The sequence below is a fragment of the Oncorhynchus gorbuscha genome, linkage group LG13 (assembly GCF_021184085.1).
Source record: "Oncorhynchus gorbuscha isolate QuinsamMale2020 ecotype Even-year linkage group LG13, OgorEven_v1.0, whole genome shotgun sequence".
NCBI classification, from domain to species: Eukaryota; Metazoa; Chordata; class Actinopteri; order Salmoniformes; family Salmonidae; genus Oncorhynchus; species Oncorhynchus gorbuscha.
In genome coordinates, this window is record NC_060185.1 from 19667024 (window position 1) to 19694806 (window position 27783).

The window sequence follows — 27783 nt, forward strand, 5'->3', positions numbered from 1 at the left end:
GCAGCCCATCCTCTCCTGTGTCTGTGTTTTGGTTTGTACCTGTAGCATGATGATAACCCATATTACTCTGACTCTCTGACAGGCTCATGCAGGGTGGCTCCCTCCCCCCCCTCCCTCCCCAGGCCCCCGCCCCTCCAGTGGGGTACGTGTCCAGCACTCTGGTGTCTGACCTGGACACTGACATCCCTGACGAGGATGAGGAAGAGGAGGAGGATGACAGCTATGAGATGTCCAGGCCTCTCTATGGTATTGAGCAGACGCCAGGGTCCAGCATGGACAACCTAGACAGCTCCGTAACAGGTGAGATACTGCACCGATACAATGACATGTGGACAGAACAGAAGGTATTGGAACTTCTTCCCCCCTTCATTAGGATTCAAATCTGCCTGATTTTATGCAGTTTCCTGCCACTGTCGGAGGAATGGTTTGGATATTACAAAGAAGTAAATCGCTCTCCAAAACAAAGAGCTGTTAAATACAAAAGCATGTTCAGTTAAAAAGATCAGTTGTCATTCCACAGTCATTTAAAAAGATCACAGACCTCGTATCAGGTACCATATCAAATGTAAAGGGCAGTTCTGCCACCTTCTATGTGAAAACAATCTCTCTGACCTGCTAGCCCAAGGGAGGGTGTTTTTTTGCTCCCCACGTAACTGCAAATCTCATAGTGTTTGAAAAGCAATGTTTTTAAAATATTTGACTTTGATGGCATCGGGTAAAACTTTTTAACTTCATATGTTTTTCTACAAAACTTAAAAATGCATTGTTTTCACAAATGTTGACACTTGTATTGCGCTGGAGATAATGGAAACGAGGTTAAAAAGTGATAGAATTGCACAACACAACATAATACCACAGATGTCTCAAGTTTTTAGGGAGCGTGCAACTGGCATGCTGACTGCAGGAATGTCCACCAGAGCTGTTGCCAGAGCCACCTCCAATTAGTCAGTACTTCCAACTGCCTGTGCACCTGCCTAGTCATGTGAAATCCATAGATTCATTTATTTCAATTGGCTGATTTCCTATATGAACTGTAAATCAGTAAATCGTTGAAATTGTTCCATGTTGCGTTTATATTTTTGTTCAATATAATAAATACGTCTTACAATTATGTTTGCCTACAGTTACAGACTGCATTTTGACTATTGATTCATAATGATGTCATGTATATGTACTGTTTATGACATAGCTATGTGTCTCTATAGTGTGGTAATTTGCACCTCATCTGATGAATGTATTGCATGTACATTAAGCCCAGTTTGTTCAAGTGGTTTTGGCAGACTGTGGTATTATAATTATCATACCCAAAAAGAGATAAGAAAGTTCATTAATTTTAGAGAGAGAGGGAGAGAGAAAGAGAGGGAGAGACAGACAGACAGACAGACAGACAGACAGACAGACAGACAGACAGACAGACAGACAGACAGACAGACAGACAGACAGACAGACAGACAGACAGACAGACAGACAGACAGACAGACAGACAGACAGACAGACAGACAGACAGACAGACAGACAGACAGACAGACAGACAGACAGACAGACAGACAGACAGACAGACAGACAGACAGACAGACAGACAGACAGACAGACAGACAGACAGACAGACAGACAGACAGACAGACAGACAGACAGACAGACAGACAGACAGACAGACAGACAGACAGACAGACAGACAGACAGACAGACAGACAGACAGACAGACAGACAGACAGACAGACAGACAGACAGACAGACAGACAGACAGAGATTAGCTCACACAAAGCGTCAGCGAGTGCCATGTCCATAAGTGATTTAGAATACATTTCACGTACGGAATATTCCATTCCAGACTGGAGGCACCATTTCAATTTTTACAACTCACTGAAAGCTTTTACAGCCGTCTGTCTGTCGGAGAGAGGGACATGTGAAGGGCATGACATTGGAGAAGCAGAAACAGCACGGCTGCATCCCACTGCGTCTCTCATACCGACTGAACAGGACACACAAGTCCTCTACACTGGACATGGCTGATACTATAGACAGGATGAAGCAGCAGTTCTGTGTTTTTTGAGTTGGGAGGGATAGAACGAAGAATAGAAGAGAAAAAGGGAAACAGTATATCTATAGAGAGACAAAGAGAGAGGGAGGAAGAGACATATCTAGAGAGAGACAGAGAGAGGGAGGAAGAGACATCTAGAGAGAGACAGAGAGAGAGGGAGGAAGAGACATCTAGAGAGAGACAGAGAGAGAGGGAGGAAGAGACATATCTAGAGAGAGACAGAGAGAGGGAGGAAGAGACATATCTAGAGAGAGACAGAGAGAGGGAGGAAGAGACATCTAGAGAGAGACAGAGAGAGAGGGAGGAAGAGACATATCTAGAGAGAGACAGAGAGAGGGAGGAAGAGACATATCTAGAGAGAGACAGAGAGAGGGAGGAAGAGACATCTAGAGAGAGACAGAGAGAGAGGGAGGAAGAGACATCTAGAGAGAGACAGAGAGAGAGGGAGGAAGATACATCTAGAGAGAGACAGAGAGAGGGAGGAAGAGACATCTAGAGACGGACAAAGAGAGAGGGAGGAAGAGACATCTAGAGAGAGACAGAGAGAGAGGGAGGAAGAGACATCTAGAGAGAGACAAAGAGAGGGAGGAAGATACATATCTAGAGAGAGACAGAGAGAGGGAGGAAGAGACATCTAGAGAGAGACAGAGAGAGAGGGAGGAAGAGACATATCTAGAGAGAGACAGAGAGAGGGAGGAAGAGACATATCTAGAGAGAGACAGAGAGAGGGAGGAAGAGACATCTAGAGAGAGACAGAGAGAGAGGGAGGAAGAGACATCTAGAGAGAGACAGAGAGAGAGGGAGGAAGAGACATCTAGAGAGAGACAGAGAGAGGGAGGAAGAGACATCTAGAGACAGACAAAGAGAGAGGGAGGAAGAGACATCTAGAGAGAGACAGAGAGAGAGGGAGGAAGAGACATCTAGAGAGAGACAAAGAGAGGGAGGAAGATACATATCTAGAGAGAGACAGAGAGAGAGGGAGGAAGAGACATCTAGAGAGAGACAGAGAGAGAGGGAGGAAGAGACATATCTAGAGAGAGACAGAGAGAGGGAGGAAGAGACATCTAGAGAGAGACAAAGAGAGAGGGAGGAAGAGACATCTAGAGAGAGACAAGAGAGAGGGAGGAAGAGACATCTAGAGAGAGACAGAGAGAGGGAGGAAGAGACATCTAGAGACAGACAAAGAGAGAGGGAGGAAGAGACATCTTGAGAGAGACAGAGAGAGGGAGGAAGAGACATCTAGAGAGAGACAGAGAGAGAGGGAGGAAGAGACATCTAGAGAGAGACAGAGAGAGGGAGGAAGAGACATCTAGAGACAGACAAAGAGAGAGGGAGGAAGAGACATCTAGAGAGGGAGGAAGAGACATCTAGAGAGAGACAGAGAGAGGGAGGAAGAGACATATCTAGAGAGAGACAGAGAGAGGGAGGAAGAGACATCTAGAGAGAGACAAAGAGAGAGGGAGGAAGAGACATCTAGAGAGAGACAGAGAGAGAGGGAGGAAGAGACATCTAGAGAGAGACAGAGAGAGGGAGGAAGAGACATCTAGAGACAGACAAAGAGAGAGGGAGGAAGAGACATCTTGAGAGAGACAGAGAGAGAGGGAGGAAGAGACATCTAGAGAGAGACAAAGAGAGGGAGGAAGAGACATCTAGAGAGAGACAGAGAGAGAGGGAGGAAGAGACATATCTAGAGAGAGACAAAGAGAGAGGGAGGAAGAGACATCTAGAGAGAGACAGAGAGAGAGGGAGGAAGAGACATCTAGAGAGAGACAGAGAGAGAGGGAGGAAGAGACATCTAGAGAGAGACAGAGAGAGGGAGGAAGAGATATATCTAGAGAGACAGAGAGAGAGACAGAGAGAGGGGAGGAAGAGATGTATCTAGAGAGAGACAGAGAGAGAGGGGGGAAGAGATATATCTAGAGACAGACAAAGACAGAGGGAGGAAGAGATATCTAGAGAGAGACAGAGAGAGGGAGGAAGAGACATCTAGAGACAGACAAAGAGAGAGGGAGGAAGAGACATCTAGAGAGAGACAGAGAGAGAGGGAGGAAGAGACATCTAGAGAGAGACAAAGAGAGGGAGGAAGATACATATCTAGAGAGAGACAGAGAGAGGGAGGAAGATACATATCTAGAGAGAGACAGAGAGAGAGGGAGGAAGAGACATCTAGAGAGAGACAGAGAGAGAGGGAGGAAGAGACATCTAGAGACAGACAAAGAGAGAGGGAGGAAGAGACATCTAGAGAGAGACAGAGAGAGAGGGAGGAAGAGACATCTAGAGAGAGACAGAGAGAGAGGGAGGAAGAGACATCTAGAGAGAGACAGAGAGAGGGAGGAAGAGACATCTAGAGACAGACAAAGAGAGAGGGAGGAAGAGACATCTAGAGAGAGACAGAGAGAGAGGGAGGAAGAGACATCTAGAGAGAGACAGAGAGAGAGGGAGGAAGAGACATATCTAGAGAGAGACAGAGAGAGGGAGGAAGAGACATCTAGAGAGAGACAAAGAGAGAGGGAGGAAGAGACATCTAGAGAGAGACAGAGAGAGAGGGAGGAAGAGACATCTAGAGAGAGACAGAGAGAGGGAGGAAGAGACATCTAGAGACAGACAAAGAGAGAGGGAGGAAGAGACATCTTGAGAGAGACAGAGAGAGAGGGAGGAAGAGACATCTAGAGAGAGACAAAGAGAGGGAGGAAGAGACATCTAGAGAGAGACAGAGAGAGAGGGAGGAAGAGACATATCTAGAGAGAGACAAAGAGAGAGGGAGGAAGAGACATCTAGAGAGAGACAGAGAGAGAGGGAGGAAGAGACATCTAGAGAGAGACAGAGAGAGAGGGAGGAAGAGACATCTAGAGAGAGACAGAGAGAGGGAGGAAGAGATATATCTAGAGAGACAGAGAGAGAGACAGAGAGAGGGGAGGAAGAGATGTATCTAGAGAGAGACAGAGAGAGAGGGGGGAAGAGATATATCTAGAGACAGACAAAGACAGAGGGAGGAAGAGATATCTAGAGAGAGACAGAGAGAGATATAGAGTGTATCTATAAAAAGGGGCATGAAAAGAGGGAGAAAGGGTTGACACGGCTGCTTGGCTGGTCTGTCGACTGTAGCCCCAGAGTCTCGTTTTTCTGTGGGATGATGGAACAGGGGCTGTGGCGGCTGTGACACATGCTGCTGTTGATATATTTAGAGGAATATAAAGCTGCGACTGGGCCCTAATCTGCTGCATCTCTCCTGCACTGTATTACTCTGAAGACACCACTATTTCTTCTTATCTCTCCACAAGTCTCTCCCTGCTCCCCACCGTTTGACAGCACAGACACGGTCCCAGCTCCAGAGTTAGTGGGAAGGGCAGAGAGAGTAAGGAGGAGGAAGGGGGGATTCATCGTGGCCACCATTTTGAGGCTGTGGAAAGAGGAGTGCAGGAGCAGCATTCTGTAGAGCCCAACATTATAGATGTGTTATTGTTTTAATAATATGTCATGCACACTGTAATACAGCATATTTTTCTAAAGACAAAAATGAATCCACCTGTGGCTGTATTAAATGCCCATGGCTAGGCTGATATGAAAACACAGAGGTACTTTATCCCAGGGTTACTAATGCTGCAGTATAACATCCTCAGTGATCTCAGATAACATCCTCAGTGATTATGCTCTAGTGAATATTGTAGCTCCTTTTACTGCCCCCTGGCTAGTGGATACTGTAGCTCCTTTTACTGCCCCCTGGCTAGTGAATACTGTAGCTCCTTTTACTGGCCCTGGCTAATGAATACTGTAGCTCCTTTTACTACCCCTGGCTAGTGAATATTGTAGCTCCTTTTACTGCCCCCTGGCTAGTGAATACTGTAGCTCCTTTTACTGCCCCCTGGCTAGTGAATACTGTAGCTCCTTTTACTGCCCCCTGGCTAGTGGATACTGTAGCTCCTTTTACTGCCCCCTGGCTAGTGAATACTGTAGCTCCTTTTACTGCCCCTGGCTAATGAATACTGTAGCTCCTTTTACTACCCCTGGCTAGTGAATATTGTAGCTCCTTTTACTGCCCCCTGGCTAGTGAATATTGTAGCTCCTTTTACTACCCCCTGGCTAGTGAATACTGTAGCTCCTTTTACTGCCCCCTGGCTAGTGAATACTGTAGCTCCTTTTACTGCCCCCTGGCTAGTGAATACTGTAGCTCCTTTTACTGCCCCCTGGCTAGTGAATACTGTAGCTCCTTTTACTGCCCCCTGGCTAGTGAATACTGTAGCTCCTTTTACTGCCCCCTGGCTAGTGAATACGGTTGCTCCTTTTACTGCCCCCTGGCTAGTGAATACTGTAGCTCCTTTTACTGCCCCCTGGCTAGTGAATACTGTAGCTCCTTTTACTGCCCCCTGGCTAGTGAATACTGTAGCTCCTTTTACTGCCCCCTGGCTAGTGAATACTGTAGCTCCTTTTACTGCCCCTGGCTAATGAATACTGTAGCTCCTTTTACTACCCCTGGCTAGTGAATACTGTAGCTCCTTTTACTACCCCCGGCTAGTGAATACTGTAGCTCCTTTTACTACCCCTGGCTAGTGAATATTGTAGCTCCTTTTACTACCCCTGGCTAGTGAATATTGTAGCTCCTTTTACTACCCCTGGCTAGTGAATATTGTAGTTCCTTTTACTACCCCTGGCTAGTGAATACTGTAGCTCCTTTTACTACCCCTGGCTAGTGAATACTGTAGCTCCTTTTACTGCCCCTGGCTAGTGAATAATGTAGTTCCTTTTACTGCACCTGGCTAGTGAATATTGTAGCTCCTTTTACTGCCCCCTGGCTAGTGAATACTGTAGCTCCATTTTAATGCCCCTGGCTATGGGCTAGCTCCCATTTACTGTCCCTTGCTGGTGGCTAGCTCCCGTTTACTGCCTCTGGCTAGTGGCTACTGTAGCTGCTGTTTACTGCTAGTGGCTAGCTCCCATTACTGTCCCTGGCTAGTGGCCACTGTAGCTGCTGTTTACTACTAGTGGCTAGCCCCCATTACTGTCCCTGACTAGTGGCCACTGTAGCTGCTGTTTACTGCTAGTGGCTAGCTCCCATTACTGTCCCTGGCTAGTGGCTACTTTAGCTCCCCTTTAATGCCCCTGGCTAGTGACTAGCTCCCATTGACTGTCCCTTGCTGGTGGCTAGCTCCCATTTACTGCCTCTGGCTAGTGGCTACTGTAGCTGCTGTTTACTGCTAGTGGCTAGCTCCCATTACTTTCCCTGGCTAGTGGCTACTGTAGCTGCTGTTTACTGCTAGTGGCTAGCTCCCATTAAAGGGGAGCTAGCTCCTGTTTACTGACCCTGGCTAATGGCTAGCTCCCCTTTACTGCCCCTGGCTAGTGGCTAGCTCCCCTTTACTGCCCCTGGCTAGTGGCTAGCTCCCCTTTACTGCCCCTGGCTAGTGGCTAGCTCCTATGTACTGGCCTGAACCATTAGCACAGGGAGCATAGCAGGTGAGAGATATTTATTTGTAATTAGTAATCCCTGTCATTTGAAAATTGCATGGAACCTTCATCTGAATCCTATGGAAAAGAATACAATTGCATTCATGCAAAGTTGATTATGCACGATTTGTTTCAGAATTCAAGACCACAAAAAGAAAGCTAGATTCTACTGTTAGTACATTACGACAACAAGACCAAAGTTCGCTTGACGTCTCAGGGATAGCAGTGTCCCAAAGACACACTGGAGTAGTAGAGAGTTGCAGTGAGTGTGGCTGGAAACTCACTTTGTGATGTGATGTGCTGAGACAGTGGTTCTGAGCTGAAGGAGAGGATTCGGAAGGAAGCCTCAGTGCCTTGGTTTGGCTGTCTCTTGCTCTGATTTTACTTCAATATCTACTCTAGTCTTTGTGGGAGGATTGGACCCAGAAGAATTGCACTCTTACTTTTTACATGTTTATTCTTAGAATCAAAACTCAGAGAGAAGTAGTTTGAGAGAAAATAGCCTGGTAAGATAAAGGCCAGAAAGTAGTTAGTGTCTTGGGTATTTTCCGTCAGTGTAGTAACATTGGAATGTGTAAGGTTTGAAGGTTTCCACACGGTTTCCCAGGTTTATTGAATTGTTCCATTCATTTGTGAATCATTTGCTGCCATCGTTTCTCAGAGAGAAAAACTGTTATAAAGTGAGTTGGTAGTTGAAAGCTTTAGTTCCCTGAGGCCTTGTTTAAGTTGGGTTCTGCACAAACCACAACATTGTGATGTGAAGGGGCTCAGGGGCGAGAAATTGAAAAGCACTTTTAGGTACTTTCCTGATTTCCTTTGGATACGCAAACATAAATCAGATATGGAGTTTTATGACAGTTACAGTACTGGACTAACGTTGTGTTCCAGTGAGAAGTGTAGTATGAAAGGGACTCTGTCAGTACAGCTGGTGCATGTGTGTGGTTGGCTTTAGTTGATCCTCTCCTGTCACTCTCTGTGCCTGCCTTGGCCAGACCTCTGGCATGCCTACTCCTCTGTGGGCCTGCCTTGGCCAGACCTCTGGCATGCCTACTCCTCTGTGGGCCTGCCGTGGCCAGACCTCTGGCATGCCTACTCCTCTGTGGGCCTGCCTTGGCCAGACCTCTGGCATGCCTACTCCTCTGTGGGCCTGCATTGGCCAGACCTCTGGCATGCCTACTCCTCTGTGGGCCTGCCTTGGCCAGACCTCTGGCATGCCTACTCCTCTGTGGGCCTGCCTTGGCCAGACCTCTGGTATGCCTACTCCTCTATGGGCCTGCCTTGGCCAGACCTCTGGCATGCCTACTCCTCTGTGGGCCTGCCTTGGCCAGACCTCTGGTATGCCTACTCCTCTGTGGGCCTGCCTTGGCCAGACCTCTGGTATGCCTACTCCTCTGTGGGCCTGCCTTGGCCAGACCTCTGGTATGCCTACTCCTCTGTGGGCCTGCCTTGGCCAGACCTCTGGTATGCCTACTCCTCTGTGGGCCTGCCTTGGCCAGACCTCTGGTATGCCTACTCCTCTGTGGGCCTGCCTTGGCCAGACCTCTGGCATACCTACTCCTCTGTGGGCCTGCCTTGGCCAGACCTCTGGTATGCCTACTCCTCTGTGGGCCTGCCTTGGCCAGACCTCTGGCATGCCTACTCCTCTGTGGGCCTGCCTTGGCCAGAACTCTGGCATGCCTGCTCCTCTCTGTGCCTGCCTTGGCCAGACCTCTGGCATGCCTACTCCTCTGTGGGCCTGCCTTGGCCAGAACTCTGGCATGCCTGCTCCTCTCTGTGCCTGCCTTGGCCAGACCTCTGGCATGCCTACTCCTCTGTGGGCCTGCCTTGGCCAGACCTCTGGCATGCCTACTCCTCTATGGGCCTGCCTTGGCCAGACCTCTGGTATGCCTGCTCCTCTGTGGGTCTGCCTTGGCCAGACGTCTGGTATGCCTGCTCCTCTATGGGCCTGCCTTACTTTTGTCTGTCACCCTCAGTTCTCACTTACCCCATCTCAGTACCCCTCTCATCCCCTCTACTCCCTACTGACCCCCTCTCCTCACCTCAGGCTGATCCACACGGCCCCTATCTCAGCCCCCCTCTCTTCACCTCTCTCATCCCCTCTGTTTCCACTGACCCCTCTCACCCCCTCTGTTCCACACTGAACCCCCATCTCAGCCCCCTGTCTTCACCCCCTCACCCCCTCTGTTCCACACTGAACCCCCATCTCAGCCCCCTCTCTTCAGCCCCCTCTCTTCACCCCTCTCCCCCTCTGTTCCACACTGAACCCACCATCTCAGCCCCCTCTCTTCACCCCTCTCACCCCCTCTGTTCCACACTGAACCCCCATCTCAGCCCCCTCTCTTCAGCCCCCTCTCTTCACCCCTCTCACCCCCTCTGTTCCACACTGAACCCCCATCTCAGCCCCCTCTCTTCACCCCTCTCACCCCTCTGTTCCACACTGAACCCCCATCTCAGCCCCCTCTCTTCACCCCTCTCACCCCCTCTGTTCCACACTGAACCCACCATCTCAGCCCCCTCTCTTCAGCCCCCTCTCTTCACCCCTCTCCCCCTCTGTTCCACACTGAACCCCCATCTCAGCCCCCTCTCTTCACCCCTCTCACCCCCTCTGTTCTACACTGAACCCCCCATCTCAGCCCCCTCTCTTCACCCCTCTCACCCCCTCTGTTCCACACTGAACCCCCATCTCAGCCCCCCTCTCTTCAGCCCCCTCTCTTCACCCCTCTCATCCCCTCTGTTCCACACTGAACCCCTCATCTCAGCCCCCTCTCTTCACCCCTCTCATCCCCTCTGTTCTACACTGAACCCCCCATCTCAGCCCCCTCTCTTCACCCCTCTCACCCCCTCTGTTGCACACTGAACCCCCATCTCAGCCCCCTCTCTTCACCCCTCTCACCCCCTCTGTTCCACACTGAACCCACCATCTCAGCCCCCTCTCTTCAGCCCCCTCTCTTCACCCCTCTCACCCCCTCTGTTCCACACTGAACCCCCATCTCAGCCCCCTCTCTTCACCCCTCTCACCCCCTCTGTTCTACACTGAACCCCCATCTCAGCCCCCTCTCTTCACCCCTCTCACCCCCTCTGTTCCACACTGAACCCCCATCTCAGCCCCCTCTCTTCAGCCCCCTCTCTTCACCCCTCTCACCCCCTCTGTTCCACACTGAACCCCTCATCTCAGCCCCCTCTCTTCACCCCTCTCATCCCCTCTGTTCTACACTGAACCCCCATCTCAGCCCCCTCTCTTCACCCCTCTCATCCCCTCTGTTCCACACTGAACCCCTCATCTCAGCCCCCCTCTCTTCACCCCTCTCATCCCCTCTGTTCTACACTGAACCCCCATCTCATCCCCCTCTCTTCACCCCTCTCATCCCCTCTGTTCCACACTGAACCCCTCATCTCAGCCCCCTCTCTTCACCCCTCTCATCCCCTCTGTTCTACACTGAACCCCCATCTCAGCCCCCTCTCTTCACCCCTCTCACCCCCTCTGTTCCACACTGAACCCACCATCTCAGCCCCCTCTCTTCAGCCCCCTCTCTTCACCCCTCTCACCCCCTCTGTTCCACACTGAACCCCCCATCTCAGCCCCCTCTCTTCACCCCTCTCACCCCCTCTGTTCTACACTGAACCCCCATCTCAGCCCCCTCTCTTCACCCCTCTCACCCCCTCTGTTCCACACTGAACCCCCCATCTCAGCCCCCCATCTCAGCCCCCTCTCTTTACCCCTCTCATCTCCAGTGTTCCACACTGAACCCCCATCTCAGCCCCCTCTCTTCACCCCTCTCATCCCCTCTGTTCTACACTGAACCCCCATCTCATCCCCCTCTCTTCACCCCTCTCATCCCCTCTGTTCCACACTGAACCCCTCATCTCAGCCCCCTCTCTTCACCCCTCTCATCCCCTCTGTTCTACACTGAACCCCCATCTCAGCCCCCTCTCTTCACCCCTCTCATCTCCAGTGTTCCACACTGAACCCCCATCTCAGCCCCCTCTCTTCACCCCTCTCATCCCCTCTGTTCTACACTGAACCCCCATCTCAGCCCCCCTCTCTTTACCCCTCTCATCTCCAGTGTTCCACACTGAACCCCCATCTCAGCCCCCTCTCTTCACCCCTCTCATCCCCTCTGTTCTACACTATTCCCCTCTTCCCCTCTGTTTCCTATTGACCCCCCCTTTCAGTACCCCTCTCATCCCTGCTGCTCCGTCTTTGCCCTCATCCCTCTGTCCCCAGACCTTTACTCCTCCATCTGAGCTCCTTACCATATTTCCCGATTTTCTTCATCACACCATCCCCACTCTGCTTTTCATTTTTGTCTCATGTGCTTGTCTGCGAACCACAGTATTTTGTGTGTGTGTGTTTGGGTAAGTGCCACTTCATTGTGTCTGCCAAGCAAGCAGACAGAAAGCTGTCGTATAAGCGGACTGTAATCTCGCCTGCCAGAGTGGCATATTTTTGTTGGCACGATGAAACTTTTTATTGCAAGTACTGGAAAGGATTTATTTAGGAGTATCTTAAAGGATCTAGACATACTAACAGTAACACAGATAGGAAAAACACTCACAATGCACAAGGGTTTCCATAAGCTTACAGTATTTCTGCGAAATCTAGGTATTGATTATTTTGCATGTGTCATGTGTCATGTGTCCTTATTATTCTCTATGTTTGGTTAGGTCAGGGTGTGACTCGGGTGGGAAAATCTATGTTTTCTTTGTGTTTTTGGTTCCCAATCAGAGGCAGCTGTCTATCGTTGTCTCTGATTGGGGATCACATATAAGTTGTCATTTTCCTTTTGGTTCTTGTGGGATCTTGTTTTCTTTTCTTTTCTTATTTTTTTGTTTGTTTTGTTTACCGCTTTTTCTCCCCAATTACTTGGTATCCAATAGTTAGTAGCTACTATCTTGTCTCATCGCTACAACTCCCGTATGGCTCGGGAGAGACGAAGGTTGAAAATCATGCGTCCTCTGATACACAACCCAACCAAGCCTCACTGCTTCTTAACACAGCGCGCATCCAACCCGTAAACCAGCCGCACCAATGTGTCGGAGGAAACACCGTGCACCTGGCAACCTTGGTTAGCGCGCACTGCGCCCGGCCCGCCACAGGAGTTTCTGGTGCGCGATGAGACAAAGACATGCCTACCGCCCAAGCCCTCCCTGACCCGGATGACGCTAGGCGCCACCGGTTACGACAAAGCCTGGGCGCAAACCCAGAGTCTCTGATGGCACAGCTGGCGCTGCAATACAGCGCCCTTAACCACTGCGCCACCCGGGAGGCTGGGATCTTGTTTTCTGTATAGTTTATTTTGCCTTACAGAACTGTGCGCTTTTGTTTTTGTCGTTGTTATCTAGCTTTTAGTGTCATCAATAAAAAGAACGATGTACGCCTACCACGCTGCACCTTGGTCCGGTCATTCCACAAACGAGAGCCGTAACAGCATGTGACATTTTCCCCTTTTTGTCTTTAAATCTTCCTGACGGTGATACAACAGGCTAGATATTTCTGCTGCCTTGGTTTAGTGATATAATTGAGCTTCAAGGATTTGGTATTCCTACTATATCACAAGTCAATGCTGCAGGGCTTTCCACAGATCGTTAAGTGCATTAACAAGGCCTGACAAGAGAGACAGGTGTTTATAACAGCGACACCATTAGGTGTTTGACTCAACACAGTGTTTAGTGAGCTGCTTCATCTGTGTCACCTCAGGTAATAATGGAGCTCAGCTCTGGACAGGAGTGTCACCTCAGGTAATACTGGAGCTCAGCTCTGGACAGGAGTGTCACCTCAGGTAATACTGGAGCTCAGCTCTGGACAGGAGTGTCACCTCAGGTAATACTGGAGCTCAGCTCTGGACAGGAGTGTCACGTCAGGTAATACTGGGGCTCAGCTCTAGACAGGAGTGTCACCTCAGGTAATACTGGAGCTCAGCTCTGGACAGGAGTGTCACCTCAGGTAATACTGGAGCTCAGCTCTGGACAGGAGTGTCACCTCAGCTCTGGACAGGTGTGTTGTTTTTCTTTATCAAAAGCAGGCCAAACTCAAGAGGCCTCTGTATGTGTGGCGTGTGTGTGAGTGTGTGTGTATGAGTGTGTGTGTGTGAGCATTTGTGTGAGCATGTGTGTGAGCGTGTGTTTAATGATGGGCAGAACAGAATGAGTGTAGTAAACCACTACTGACCTGCCACAACACTGAGGCCCTGCAGCACAGAGAAACCTGAGATGGAGCCCTAACAACCTGATATTAACCCTCATTACAAGATTCCACAACACATGAATCCATTGAAACCTACAGCCACAGCGCAGATGTTCAATATGGCGAGGCCTTTTGTGTCTGTGGAATTTCCTCGCTTGGGGTCTGGAGGCTATAAAAATGATGCGGTTGGATATTAAAGAGACTCTTACTTGATTTGTGAACACACAAATACACACACACCCTGTGCAGTGCTCTGATGGTCTAGCTGGTGGTGTCCCTCAGGGTCCATGGTTAACGGCTGGGGGTCAGCCTCAGAGGAAGATGACCGTCACTACTCCAGCCACAGGTCCAGTGTGGGCAGCTCCTCTGACGGGTCCCTCTACACCCAGTGTAGCTTCGCCCAGGCCCTGGTGGCAGCCGCTGACAAGGCAGGCTACCACCTGGAGGGCACCAGCCTGGCCAAGAGAGGTTGGTATATGAGGAGTAGAGCCCCTCCAGCCTGTTCTCTCTGGAACCTCTGTATGACTCAGAAAGAGATGCCGTGATTGATCTACTTCCTGTTATCTGCTGGCTGGTGTTTTCTCCTCTCTACTGCTGTTTGGTGGAGAATCTGCATGGCTCTACAATATGTGGCTGAACAAAGGATACAAACCTTGATTCAACTCTAACCTTCCTCCAGCTTTGCACTCTGACTCCTACCAAATTGGGATAGAGGAAAGGTTTCTGGGTGAACTGCCTGTACTTTCTCATTGTCAAAATAATGGAGTGATTTTGAGGATTTCTGGTGACTGATGAACTAACTGAACCTTCCATGGGATCCTGTGAGCTTCCTGCTTGGAAATCAACATTCTCTTCCCAGGCATGCTCTTTAACCCGCCTCTCTCCATGTTCCCCTCAGTACCTCCACTAATCCAGTGGCCTCTCTCTCCACTTCTCTCCCTCCTCCTCCAGGTAAAGGGCTGTCCCATCGGGCCCGGCCCAGCAGTCCCTTCTCTACAGATGGCAGCATGGTGGGCACACACAGCCTGGGCCACCAGAGGGCTGCCCGGCCCACCCGCAAGCCCCGGGGACAGGGCACCGCGCCCCACAAGAGAGACGCCAGTGCAGACGGTAAGAGAGAGAGCCTGGACGGCTTGGTGCTTTGACCAGAACTTTCCCCGAATTTTGTATAAGTGGAGACTTACCTCTGACACAAATTACTCATCATCTATACCAGGGCTCTCCAACCCTGTTCCTGGAGAGATACTGTCCAGTAGGTTTTCACTCCAACCCTGTTCCTGGAGAGATACTGTCCAGTAGGTTTTCACTCCAACCCTGTTCCTGGAGAGATACTGTCCAGTAGGTTTTCACTCCAACCCTGTTCCTGGAGAGATACTGTCCAGTAGGTTTTCACTCCAACCCTGTTCCTGGAGAGATACTGTCCAGTAGGTTTTCACTCCAACCCTGTTCCTGGAGAGATACTGTCCAGTAGGTTTTCACTCCAACCCTGTTCCTGGAGAGATACTGTCCAGTAGCTTTTCACTCCAACCCTGTTCCTGGAGAGATACTGTCCAGTAGGTTTTAACTCCAACCCTGTTCCTGGAGAGATACAGTTCAGTAGGTTTTCACTCCAACCCTGTTCCTGGAGAGATACTGTTCAGTAGGTTTTCACTCCAACCCTGTTCCTGGAGAGATACTGTCCATTAGGTTTTAACTCCAACCCTGTTCCTGGAGAGATACAGTTCAGTAGGTTTTCACTCCAACCCTGTTCCTGGAGAGATACTGTCCAGTAGGTTTACACTCCAACCCTGTTCCTGGAGAGATACAGTTCAGTAGGTTTTCACTCCAACCCTGTTCCTGGAGAGATACTGTCCAGTAGGTTTTCACTCCAACCTTGTTCCTGGAGAGATACTGCCCTGTAGGTTTTCACTCCAACCTCAATCTAGCGCACCTGATTTGAATAATTAGCTGGTTAAAATACTGAATCAGGATAGTTACAACTGGGGTTGGAGCCTACAGGAGGATAGCTCTCCAGTAACAGGGTTGAAGCCTACAGGAGGATAGCTCTCCAGTAACAGGGTTGGAGCCTACAGGAGGATAGCTCTCCAGTGACAGGATTGGAGCCTACAGGAGGATAGCTCTCCAGTAACAGGGTTGGAGCCTACAGGAGGATAGCTCTCCAGTAACAGGGTTGGAGCCTACAGGAGGATAGCTCTCCAGTGACAGGATTGGAGCCTACAGGAGGATAGCTCTCCAGTGACAGGGTTGGAGAGCCCTGATCTATAAGGACTTGGACAATAATACAATTACTGATTAATACTGATTGACTGATTACTGATATATCACCAGACTGTTACCATGTAGTTAACCACATCACCCCTCCCTCCCAGACCTACCTCCTCCCCCTGACCCCCCGCCCATCCAGGGACCAGGGCCTATCCAGGGAGCCCGTAGTGTAGGCGGTGTGTGCCCCCCAACCGAGAAGAAGGCCTCGTCCCTGGAGCGCCAGCCCATGTGTGGTGCCATGCCCCTGTCTGGGCTGGAGGAGATGAAGAGCTGCATGGACAGACAGACACGCACCTCTCTGGAGCGGCACCGCCAGGCCCAGGACAGACTAGCATCCATGGACCGAGGAGACGACCCACGCAGGGGACACCAAACAGGTACTGGACTGGAGGGTAAAAACAAGTGAAAATGCCAGCACGCTGTCTGAAAGACTCGACCCGATCCAAACATTAGTATAGTGTTCTATCTAATTTGCAGATGCCAATTTCTTGTATCCTGCACTTGTGGCAGTGTGTTAGATGTGAGCGAACATTACTTTAGAACAATAACTCATATTCCGCACCACAGTATGGAGCCAGTAGATATGTGGTTAGGTCAGCAGCCATTGCTGTACAGAGAGAGATCCAGAGCCCTTAACTGTGTGACAGCAGGGTCCTGATGGCCGCGGTGCCTTGGCAGACCAGAGCCTTTACTAAACCCTGGTGTTCAATCTCCTGCTGAGAGGAGACTGAGCTCCCATGAACAGATTGCACTGTCTGCCACTTGTACTTGTCTTCCAGAATGCTCCCCCCTGCACGCACGCACGCACGCAAGCACACACACACACACACACACACACACACACACACACACACACACACACACACACACACACACACACACACACACACACACACACACACACACACACACACACACACACACACACACACACACACACAGCCTGTAGGCATCGCCAATGGTGTCCGGCTCCAGCCCAGTCCAGGCAGAAGGCTCTAGCCAGACAGATGCAGTCTAATCACCCCAGCTTTCTCCTCTCAGACAAACAGCGGCCACTCCACCACTCCACCCATCTGTCTGTGTGTGGAGTCATTAGACCTCACCATGCTGTGTTCCTGTCCTGTCTGTGCCAGGACAGACAGAGCAACAGACAGAGAGGCAGACAAAGAGCCAGACAGACAGACAGACAGACAGACAGACCCGGAGATACAGAGAAGTATCACATTTATCAGATTCTTCGTCAGAAGACAATAAGAATTGCACTCCAATTTGACTGATACACAGCAGAGTTCAGAAGGCTCTCCAATTTGACTGATACACAGCAGAGTTCAGAAGGCTCTCCAAGTTGACTGATACACATCAGAGTTCAGAAGGCTCTCCAAGTTGACTGATACACATCAGAGTTCATAAGGCACTCCAAGTTGACTGATACACAGCAGAGTTCAGAAGGCTCTCCAAGTTGACTGATACACATCAGAGTTCAGAAGGCTCTCCAAGTTGACTGATACACATCAGAGTTCAGAAGGCTCTCCAAGTTGACTGATACACATCAGAGTTCAGAAGGCTCTCCAAGTTGACTGATACACATCAGAGTTCAGAAGGCTCTCCAAGTTGCCTGATACACAGCAGAGTTCAGAAGGCTCTCCAAGTTGACTGATACACATCAGAGTTCAGAAGGCTCTCCAAGTTGACTGATACACGTCAGAGTTCAGAAGGCTCTCCAAGTTGACTGATACACATCAGAGTTCATAAGGCTCTCCAAGTTGACTGATACACAGCAGAGTTCAGAAGGCTCTCCAAGTTGACTGATACACAGCAGAGTTCATAAGGCTCTCCAAGTTGACTGATACACATCAGAGTTCAGAAGGCTCTCCAAGTTGACTGATACACAGCAGAGTTCATAAGGCTCTCCAAGTTGACTGATACACATCAGAGTTCAGAAGGCTCTCCAAGTTGACTGATACACAGCAGAGTTCACAAGGCTCTCCAAGTTGACTGATACACAGCAGAGTTCAGAAGGCTCTCCAAGTTGACTGATACACAGCAGAGTTCAGAAGGCTCTCCAAGTTGACTGATACACATCAGAGTTCAGAAGGCTCTCCAAGTTGACTGATACACATCAGAGTTCAGAAGGCTCTCTAAGTTGACTGATACACAGCAGAGTTCAGAAGGCTCTGCAAGTTGACTGATACACAGCAGAGTTCAGAAGGCTCTCCAAGTTGACTGATACACAGCAGAGTTCAGAAGGCTCTCAAAGTTGACTGATACACAGAAGGTGCCAAAGCATGTCAGTGCTAAAATATACTGATCTGCAGCAGGGGTGCCACCGCAGGTCAACACTACAATATACTGACCTGCAGCAGGGGGTACCACAGCAGGTCAACATTACAATATACTGATCTGCAGCAGGGGGTACTACCGCAGGTCAACACTACAATATACTGACCTGCAGCAGGGGGTGTCACAGCAGGTCAACACTACAATATACTGATCTGCAGCAGGGGGTACCACAGCAGGTCAACATTACAATATACTGATCTGCAGCAGGGGGTACTACCGCAGGTCAACACTACAATATACTGACCTGCAGCAGGGGGTGTCACAGCAGGTCAACACTACAATATACTGATCTGCAGCAGGGGGTACCACAGCAGGTCAACATTACAATATACTGATCTGCAGCAGGGGGTACTACCGCAGGTCAACACTACAATATACTGACCTGCAGCAGGGGGTGTCACAGCAGGTCAACACTACAATATACTGATCTGCAGCAGGGGGTACCACAGCAGGTCAACACTACAATATACTGATTTGCAGCAGGGGTGCCACAGCAGGTCAACACTACAATATACTGACCTGCAGCAGGGGGCGCCACAGCAGGTCAACACTACAATATACTGACCTGCAGCAGGGGGTGCCACCGCAGGTCAACACTACAAAATACTGACCAGGAGCAGGGGGTGCCACAGCAGGTCAACACTGTAATATACTGATTTGCAGCAGGGGTGCCACAGCAGGTCAACACTACAATATACTGACCTGCAGCAGGGGGTGCCACAGCAGGTCAACACTACAATATACTGACCTGCAGAAGGGGGTGCCACCGCAGGTCAACACTACAATATACTGACCTGGAGCAGGGGGTGCCACAGCAGGTCAACACTACAATATACTGACCTGCAACAGGGGGTGTCACAGCAGGTCAACACTACAATATACTGATCTGCAGCAGGGGGTGTCACAGCAGGTCGACACTACAATATACTGATTTGCAGCAGGGGGTGCCACAGCAGGTCAACACTACAATATACTGATCTGCAGCAGGGGGTACAACAGCAGGTCAACACTACAATATACTGATCTGCAGCAGGGGGTACCACAGCAGGTCAACACTACAATATACTGATCTGCAGCAGGGGGTGCCACAGCAGGTCAACACTACAATATACTGACCTGCAGCAGGGGGTGCCACAGCAGACACTAACAACTCTGTAGTTGCCTTTCCCCTCTTCATAAGGGCGTTAGCTGGGGGACCCATGTGTGAGCCCACACTGCCCACTGGCACCAACACACTGCAGATGTCATTAGGAGGGAGGTCTGCCAACGGGCTTTCTGTCTCACTATAGTTCCTTCTGCAACCACCACCACCCAGCCAATCCACCTACGGCTGCCCATACCTAGCCCCCCAAAATTAATCGACAAACAGCCATGTTGTTAATCACTTTTGTTGTCCCTCCCCATGTCATTTCTGTAAATGAGAATATGCATTTTCATCGCCCTCTGCCCCACAGGAGCCCTTTTTCCTCTTGCCAGGCCGTCATTTTAAATAACAATGTGTTCTTAGTTGACCTGCCTGGTAAAATAAAGGTTAATATAATTTAAAATAAATAAAACACTCTCAACTGCAGTCAGGGTTAGTAGTAACAATCTGAATGTTCCCCTCTGTGTGTTTGTCCAGAAGAGGGTTGCCTGCCCCCCTACAATAAACCCTCGTTCCCCTCCCCTGGGGGCCACAGCTCCTCTGGGACAGCCTCCTCCAAGGGCTCCACGGGGCCACGCAAGGGAGAGGGACCTCGAGGGCCACACCAACGGACTACCACAGACCACAATGACTTCCTGGGGACCAACGGACAGGGACAGTACTCAGGCGAGTTATGTAAGTATCACACCATTTTGTCTACTGTCTTATCACAAGAAGGCATTTTGATGTCATAAGCAACTATATTGACTATATTGATTATGCGTTCGTAAATTCAATCGGGAGTGCCAGAGTACGCTCAAAGTGCCCTCTGGTCATTGGTAAATTCAGAGCGCTGTCAGATTGTCCGTTTGTAAAACGGACACTGAATGCTCTGGCTGAGGAGTAGGGTTGATCCGAGCGTTCTGACCTCACAACGGCAGTCAAGCACCCAAGCTAACTGGCTAACGTTGGCTATTTTGCTAGCTACTTCCAAACACAAATGAGAGAACACCTCACTCTGATCATTTTACTTCCCCTAGCAGGTCTGGTTAGGCTGTTTTCATATTATCCAGAGCGTTGGTGACTGTAACTGCAGCTGGCAACAATTTAATTTAAAAAATGTTGCCAACGTTTACTGATACCGGTCATAATCAACAGGTGTTGAGTGTTTGGCAGTTATTCAAATCAAATCAAATCAAATCAAATGTTATTTGTCACATGCGCAGAAAACAACTTACTTACAAGCCCAACAATGCTTTAAAAAGTTAAGATTTTTTTGGCGTAAAAAATAGAAAATAAAAGTAGCATGTAATTTAACAGCAGCAGTAAAACAACAAGTGAGGCTATATACAGGGGGTACCAGTACAGAGTCAATGTGCAGGGGCACCGGTTACTTGAGGTAATTGAGGTAATATGTACATGTCGGGAGAGTTAAAGTGACTATGCATAGATTATAAACAGAGAGTAGCAGCAGCATAAAATAAGGGTCTGATTAGCTGTTCATGAGCCTTATGGCTTGGGTGTAGAAGCTGTTCAGAATCCTTTTGGAACTCGACTTGGTGCTCCAATACCGCTTGCCGTGCGATAACAGAGAGAACAGTCTATGGCCATGGTGGCTGGAGTCTGACAATTGTTTGAGCCTTCCTCTGACACCACCTGATATAGAGGTCCTGGATGGCAGGAAGCTTGGCCCCAGTGATGTACTGGACCGTACGCACTACCCTCTATAGTGCCTTGAAGTCGGAGTCCAAATAGTTGCCATACCAGGCAGTGATGCAACCCGTCAGGATGCACTCGATGTTGCAGCTGTAGAACCTTTTGAGGATCTGAGGACCCAAGCCAAATCTTTTCAGTCTCCTGAGGGGGAATAGGTTTTGTTGTGCCCTCTTCACAACGGTCTTAGTGTGTTTGGACCCTGATAGTTTGTTGGTGATGTGGACACCAACAGGCTCTCCACCTGTTCCACTACAGCCCTGTCGCTGAGAATGGGGGCATGCTCAACCCTCCTTTTCCTGTTGTCCACAATCATCTCCTTTGTTTTGATCACATTGAGGTAGAGATGGTTGCCCTGGCACCACACAACCAGGTCTCTGACCTCCTCCCTCTGGCACACTCAGACTAGAGTGCTCTGAAATCGGAGTAGATAGCAAGAGTAAATGTATGACGCACCCTAAATGTATATCATTTTGGCAAAGATTTAGCTATGTCTTGACATTGCTGTTCTCTCTGTCTCTCTCACAGAGTGACCTGCCTGCAGTAGGATCTGAACTGAACTGGAGAAAGCCTCGTCGTCCTCATCAGAATTACGCCTCACCTGTTGGTGCAATGAACTTTATCCTTCTTTGTGTATTATCAGAGGAGAGGAGCAGGAAGATGACGATGATGACCACCATAACAGAACTGTATATGTGATGTATAAACACAGACATACATGCTGTACATCCCACTATGTTGTTGTCCTCAAGAAAATGATTTCCCACCTTCCACCTTCATTTTTTTCAGTCAGAAAAGAGCAAGTTAACAAAATAATTAAAACACCTTTATGAGAAAACACATTTTCAAAGTAACTGTCCTTGGGGAAAAAAGTGAATCTTGTTTCCTGTAAATAGATGATTTACCTTGTTGTTGCATTGCTATGCAAGCCTACTTCAGTTTGAGCTTCTTCATTCCATACCGTTGGTTATATCTAGTCATTTGTATTATACGTGAATTGATAGGCTGGTGTGCCATAAAATAATTGTTTTTACGATCCATCATTTGTTAATACCTATCATTGATTAATTATTATCATTATTATTATTAATTATTGTTTTTTTGCACTGCGATTTTTGGTGATAAGCACAAAAGCATAGCTCCTACTGACAGGAAGTACCGGAAGAACATGTGAAGAGGAGTTTCTCTAGAAAGATGAGAAAATATATACTAATGTACAGAGAGATATTAAAGAGTAAGAGGTTGCTTATGGACAGCAACTAAATGGATATCCATTCCCAAGGTAGGGCTAATCAGAAAGCAGATGTGTTTTGTTGTTGTGTCTTTGAGGTTGGGGGCAGAGAAGGGGCAGAGTAGAGACAGAGAGAGGAGGTGTTAATGGTTAGCGCATTGGGCCAGTAACTGAAAGGTTGCTAGATCGAATCCCTGAGCTGATAAGGTAACAGTTAACCCACTGTTCCTAGGCCGTCATTGTGAGTAAGAATTTGATCTTAACCGACTTGTCTTGTTCTATAAAGGTTACATTTTTTAATTGTGTTTATTAGTTGATTATTGGGTTAACGTCATCTGATTCTATTGCAATCTTATAGTCCTACAAATGGACTGCTATAGACTTGTTAGAGCTGGCAGTTGTAACATAACATAACATATGCCATTTAGCAGACGCTTTTATCCAAAGCGACTTACAGTCATGTGTGCATACATTCTACGTAGTTGTGAGGTAGTCCAGGCATTGTCTTCTTTTCAGAACATAACACAGCCACATTACAATGGACATCTAGCTGGGCCCTCATCTTCATACCAGCGTTTAAATACAATTTATTTGATCTTCATCTCATCTTCTTTGATTATATCTTCATTGAATTCTAGAGTTTTTGTTTTCATCTGAAGATCATTTGTATAATGCGTCGAGCAATATGGACAAAGTAAACATCTAGAATCTAGTCACTGAAGCCATAGAGTAGCACTTAGAATACACTATGAGGAGCCTCAAAGCCATAGTTCAATAGGTGTAATCTATATTATAAACTGGGTGTTTTCGAGCCCTTAATGCTGATTGGCTGAAAGCCGTGGTATATCAGACCGTATACCACAGGTATGACATAACATTTATTTCTACTGCTTTAATTACATTGGTAACCAGTTTATAATAGCAATAAGGCACCTCGGGGGGTTTGTGGTATATGGCCAATATACCACGGCTGTGGGCTGAATCGAGGCACTCCGCGAACAGCACTTAGGCATGGTACATTGGTCATATAACACTAACCCCCGAGGTGCCTTATTGCTTAAATCTAAAACTGACATACTACTTGCTTCCTTTTAATCATCCCACTGTTAAACTCTGGATTGGGTCGAACCCAGTTGTAGTAAGAACAAACAGTAATATCAATGCTAAAGCCACTCTATTGCCAGGAAAGAGGCTTTAGGATAGGTCCTTCTTTTGTTATGAGAGTCAAACATTTCTTTTGTCATCCATTTTAACTTTATTTTGCTTAATTTAGAGCACTTAATTTATTTTTACCTTTATTTAACTAGGCAAGTCAGTTAAGAACATTTTCAATGACGGCCTATAAACAGTGGGTTAACTGCCTGTTCAGGGGTAGAACGACAGATTTGTACCTTGTCAGCTCGGGGATTTGAACTTGCAACCTTTCAGTTACAAGTCCACCACTCTAACCACTAGGCTACCCTGGCGCCAATGTACTCGGTTAAGAGCGTTGTCCAGTAACTGAAAGTTTGCTGGATCGAATCCCCAAGCCAACTAGGTGAAAAATCTGTCAGTGTGTCCTTGAGCAAGGCACTTAACCCTAATTGCTTCTGTATGGCGCTCTGGATAAGAAATTCTGCTAAATGACTCAAATGTAAATGTAAAATGTACTCCACGTCCATGGCATCCCATGAAAAACATCACAATGGCCTGCTTCTGCCTCAACTGTTGTGTATCTGTTTCAGTCGGAGCACTGCAGTCCCTGCCTTGAAGTATGGTACTATGTTATAATTAGCACACAATAGAACATTAACTAGACTCCCTATTGGGACTCCAATTCCCAGAATGCATTAGATAGTGAAGCAGAAGGCAGGTACAGTCAGAATGGAGAAGAGCCACCTGCAGTAGATCACACTGCCTCTGTCTCTACATCATATAGCACTACTTTCTATCTGCCTATCACAACACGTTTTCCTTCTGCCACATGGAACTATTCAGCCTCAGATGTTCAATTTGTATCTTCTCAAACAATGTTCTTATCATTTTTTTAAAGCCTGTTTCTTTGTATGCCTTTTATGGACTCAAAAAGGTTGCTTAACGATGTGTTCGATATCAACGTTCAGGATTTCACCGGTAAAATGTTTATTTTTTCTTCTTTTGTACTGCTTAATGTTGATAAAAGGAGAGTTGGAAAGCAAACGGAAGGCTTTGCAAGATATGCTGTTGTACTGTTGTGTTCATGTCACATGTCATTTCATATCATCAACCTAGTGGCCAGTGTTCTGGAAATGAGGTGCAAGGAGTGTCTCAGGTTATTTTATTGTACATTCTGGCGGTGTTCATGTATGTGTGTATATATTCATATGCATCTCCACTCTGTTATTTCATTCCAGTTTCATTGCTGAAAGATATCCCTCGTTTATGTCCGATGCTGTCCTGTCATTTCTTTTCACCAGTGGTTTTAATTCCACGTTTAAAGTGCTGGTCCATCCACCTTAAGAAGAAGATGTCCGGAACAGAACATACCAAATGAATATTGATACTTCTAATGTGTTTTTGTGTCTTTTTAATAATCATGGTTTTCTTTTAAATCACAGTGTTGTTGTTTTGTATTTATTCAAATGATAATAAAAAGGTATATTGTGAAATATGCATAAAGATTTGTGGAATATAAAATGTTAGTTTTTTTGTAAGCTTTGCTGTCGGAGAAGGCCAGGGATGGTCAACTCCAGTCCTCAGGGGCCAGAGTGCTGTTACACATTGTCCCCACCCCTAGCAAACACAGCTGATTCAACCAATTGCATTCTTAACTGAAGATCATGATTAGTTCATTATTGGAGTCAGGTGAGTTAGCTGGGGCAAAAATGTAGCATCAATAAGGCCCACCGAGGACTGAAATTGCCCATCCCTGAGCTGGGCCATAAGGACTTGATTGACTCTCCAGGTCCACAGCAAGTTGCAAAGCTGAGTCATTAGTTGTCAGAGACAATGGAGTCACTGGGTCCCGCATGTTAACAACTCTGCTCCGTCTCATCTCAAAACGAAAGAAACTCAAACTTTTTCCAAACACAAACAGCGATATGCTCCTCATTTGCTTGACAAGACAATAGATACAGATGTCTTTTTGGAAGGTTGGAAAGTACTTTGGCTTTCCGTCTCTTTGGTTCCTTTTCTCAGTATTGTTGGATCTGTGTGTTCGTCTTTTTGCAACAAAAAAGAGGATTAAAAAAATAGAAAAAGAGCAAGTTGTTGGGTGAAGTCTTTCTGTACAGTGTCGGGCAAGGTGATGCCATCTCTCCAATGCCATTTCTACATTCTGTACAACCTTCTGTATTCCCTTGCATGTCCTTGTCCAAGAAGAGGAAAATAGTGGAGCAAGAAATTCAACTTTTACAAGTCTCATTCCCATGTCCTGTAAGAATCAATGCAAGTTATTTTCTTTCCTTGTACCTGGATCACTATCAACAAATAAAATATTTTTTAAAAATGTGAACCCTTGTCTTTCGCTCCGTTGATTGACAAGGTGTTTTACACAATATCAGTATCTTTCAAAGTCGGCTGGAAAGTTTCTGTACCATGGTTTCATTGGCTGACATCTTGAGTATGGATTTTTGGACATACTGTATTGTGTTCCAAGAGAAAGACAAAAACTCTGAAGTCTCCTCTAAAAAGGATATTGTTTCCTTCTGTCCTCTGTGTGTGTGTGTGTGTGTGTGTGTGTGTGTGTGTGTGTGTGTGTGTGTGTGTGTGTGTGTGTGTGTGTGTGTGTGTGTGTGTGTGTGTGTGTGTGTGTGTGTGTGTGTGTGTGTGTGTGTGTGTGTGTGTGTGTGTGTGTGTGTTGCTGCTCCTCTCGGAGAGTGCCAACATCAAACAGAACGCCAAATCCCTCAATGAGATAGTGAACACCAGGATGTGACAAAATAGAGTCAGCAAATGAGGCAGAATGAGGCGTTGATAACTGCTTGGAGGGAAAACTTACTTTGCTCCTTAACAAGTCCATCAGAGCAGCTTAGTTTGCTATGACTTTATTAGCAAATGTCTCATCTGAATGTTAGGTTGCACTGTGTCCCTTGTCATTTGGTATGTCTATGTGTACTTACAGACTGCTTTGGGTGATGTTCTTCTGAGCATAGAGAGGCTTTTAGACAGACCTCCATCTGATTTGTAATGTGAAAGCCAGCTAGTCTGATGGAGTTTAAGGAACGATGGCTCACGTAATCAAAACCAATAAAAGGCTGTTGTATAGTTCGTTAAATTATTTCATTATCCCATTCCTGCTCTCCGCTCTACCTAAATGACAACAATTATTCATGTTAATATCTTTGATCTCTCTCTACATTTCTCTCCCTCTCTCTCACTCTTGTTTTCTTTCACCCCACTCACTCGTTTTCTTCCTTTCTTTCTTTCCTTTCTTTCTCTCTCTCCCTCTCTGTTTTCCCAAGGCCTTCCTTCCCTCCACGTACGTGATATTGGAAACGGTTGGAAAATATTTGTCGTCATAATGACAAAGATTCAGCAAATAATCCATCAGTGCTGGTGAAGCAGGGACAAATTCACTATGTCACAACTCAGGTCCAGTCTCAGTCTCAGCCTCAGTCTTAGTCTCAGTCTCAGTCCCAGTCTTAGTCTCAGTCTCAGTCCCAGTCTCAGTCTCAGTCTCAGTCTCAGTCTCAGTCTCAGCCTCAGTCTTAGTCTCAGTCTCAGTCCCAGTCTCAGTCTCAGTCTCAGTCTCAGTCTCAGTCCCAGTCTTAGTCTCAGTCTCAGTCCCAGTCTCAGTCTCAGTCTCAGTCTCAGTCTCAGTCTCAGTCTCAGCCTCAGTCTTAGTCTCAGTCTCAGTCTCAGTCCCAGTCTCAGTCTCAGTCTCAGTCTCAGTCTCAGTCTCAGTCTCAGTCTCAGCCTCAGTCTTAGTCTCAGTCTCAGTCCCAGTCTCAGCCTCAGTCTTAGTCTCAGTCTCAGTCCCAGTCTTAGTCTCAGTCTCAGTCCCAGTCTCAGTCTCAGTCTCAGCCTCAGTCCCAGTCTCAGTCTTAGTCTCAGTCTCAGTCCCAGTCTCAGTCTCAGTCTCAGTCTCAGTCTCAGTCTCAGTCTCAGCCTCAGTCTTAGTCTCAGTCTCAGTCCCAGTCTCAGTCTCAGTCTCAGTCTCAGTCTCAGCCTCAGTCTTAGTCTCAGTCTCAGTCCCAGTCTCAGTCTCAGTCTCAGTCTCAGTCTCAGCCTCAGTCTCAGTCTCAGCCTCAGTCTCAGTCTCAGTCTCAGTCTCAGTCACAACTTAGCCCCAGTCTCAGTCTCAGTCACAACTCAGCCCCAGTCTCAGTCACAACTTAGCCCCAGTCTCAGTCTCAGTCACAACTCAGCCCCAGTCTCAGTCTCAGTCACAACTCAGCCCCAGTCTCAGTCTCAGTCTCAGTCCCAGTCTTAGTCTCAGTCTCAGTCTCAGCCTCAGTCCCAGTCTCAGTCTCAGTCTCAGCCTC

The 27783-nt window shown here is 47.8% G+C and overlaps 1 protein-coding gene across 2 annotated transcripts in view; it reads left to right on the top strand.

The window, feature by feature from the left end:
* robo2 (roundabout, axon guidance receptor, homolog 2 (Drosophila)) overlaps positions 1-25811 on the top strand; it is a 682751-nt gene extending 656940 nt beyond the window's left edge. Inside the window, exons 26-31 of one of the 2 annotated variants that reach the window (XM_046293776.1) lie at positions 83-300; positions 13950-14135; positions 14619-14777; positions 16037-16309; positions 19894-20091; positions 21637-25811. In XM_046293776.1, coding sequence (XP_046149732.1) covers positions 83-300; positions 13950-14135; positions 14619-14777; positions 16037-16309; positions 19894-20091; positions 21637-21638 — 1036 coding nt within the window. In that variant the 3' untranslated portion in view covers positions 21639-25811. The remainder of the gene's footprint in view (positions 1-82; positions 301-13949; positions 14136-14618; positions 14778-16036; positions 16310-19893; positions 20092-21636) is intronic. The other variant, XM_046293777.1, reaches the window with a different exon arrangement.
* The last annotated feature ends 1972 nt before the right edge of the window (positions 25812-27783 follow it).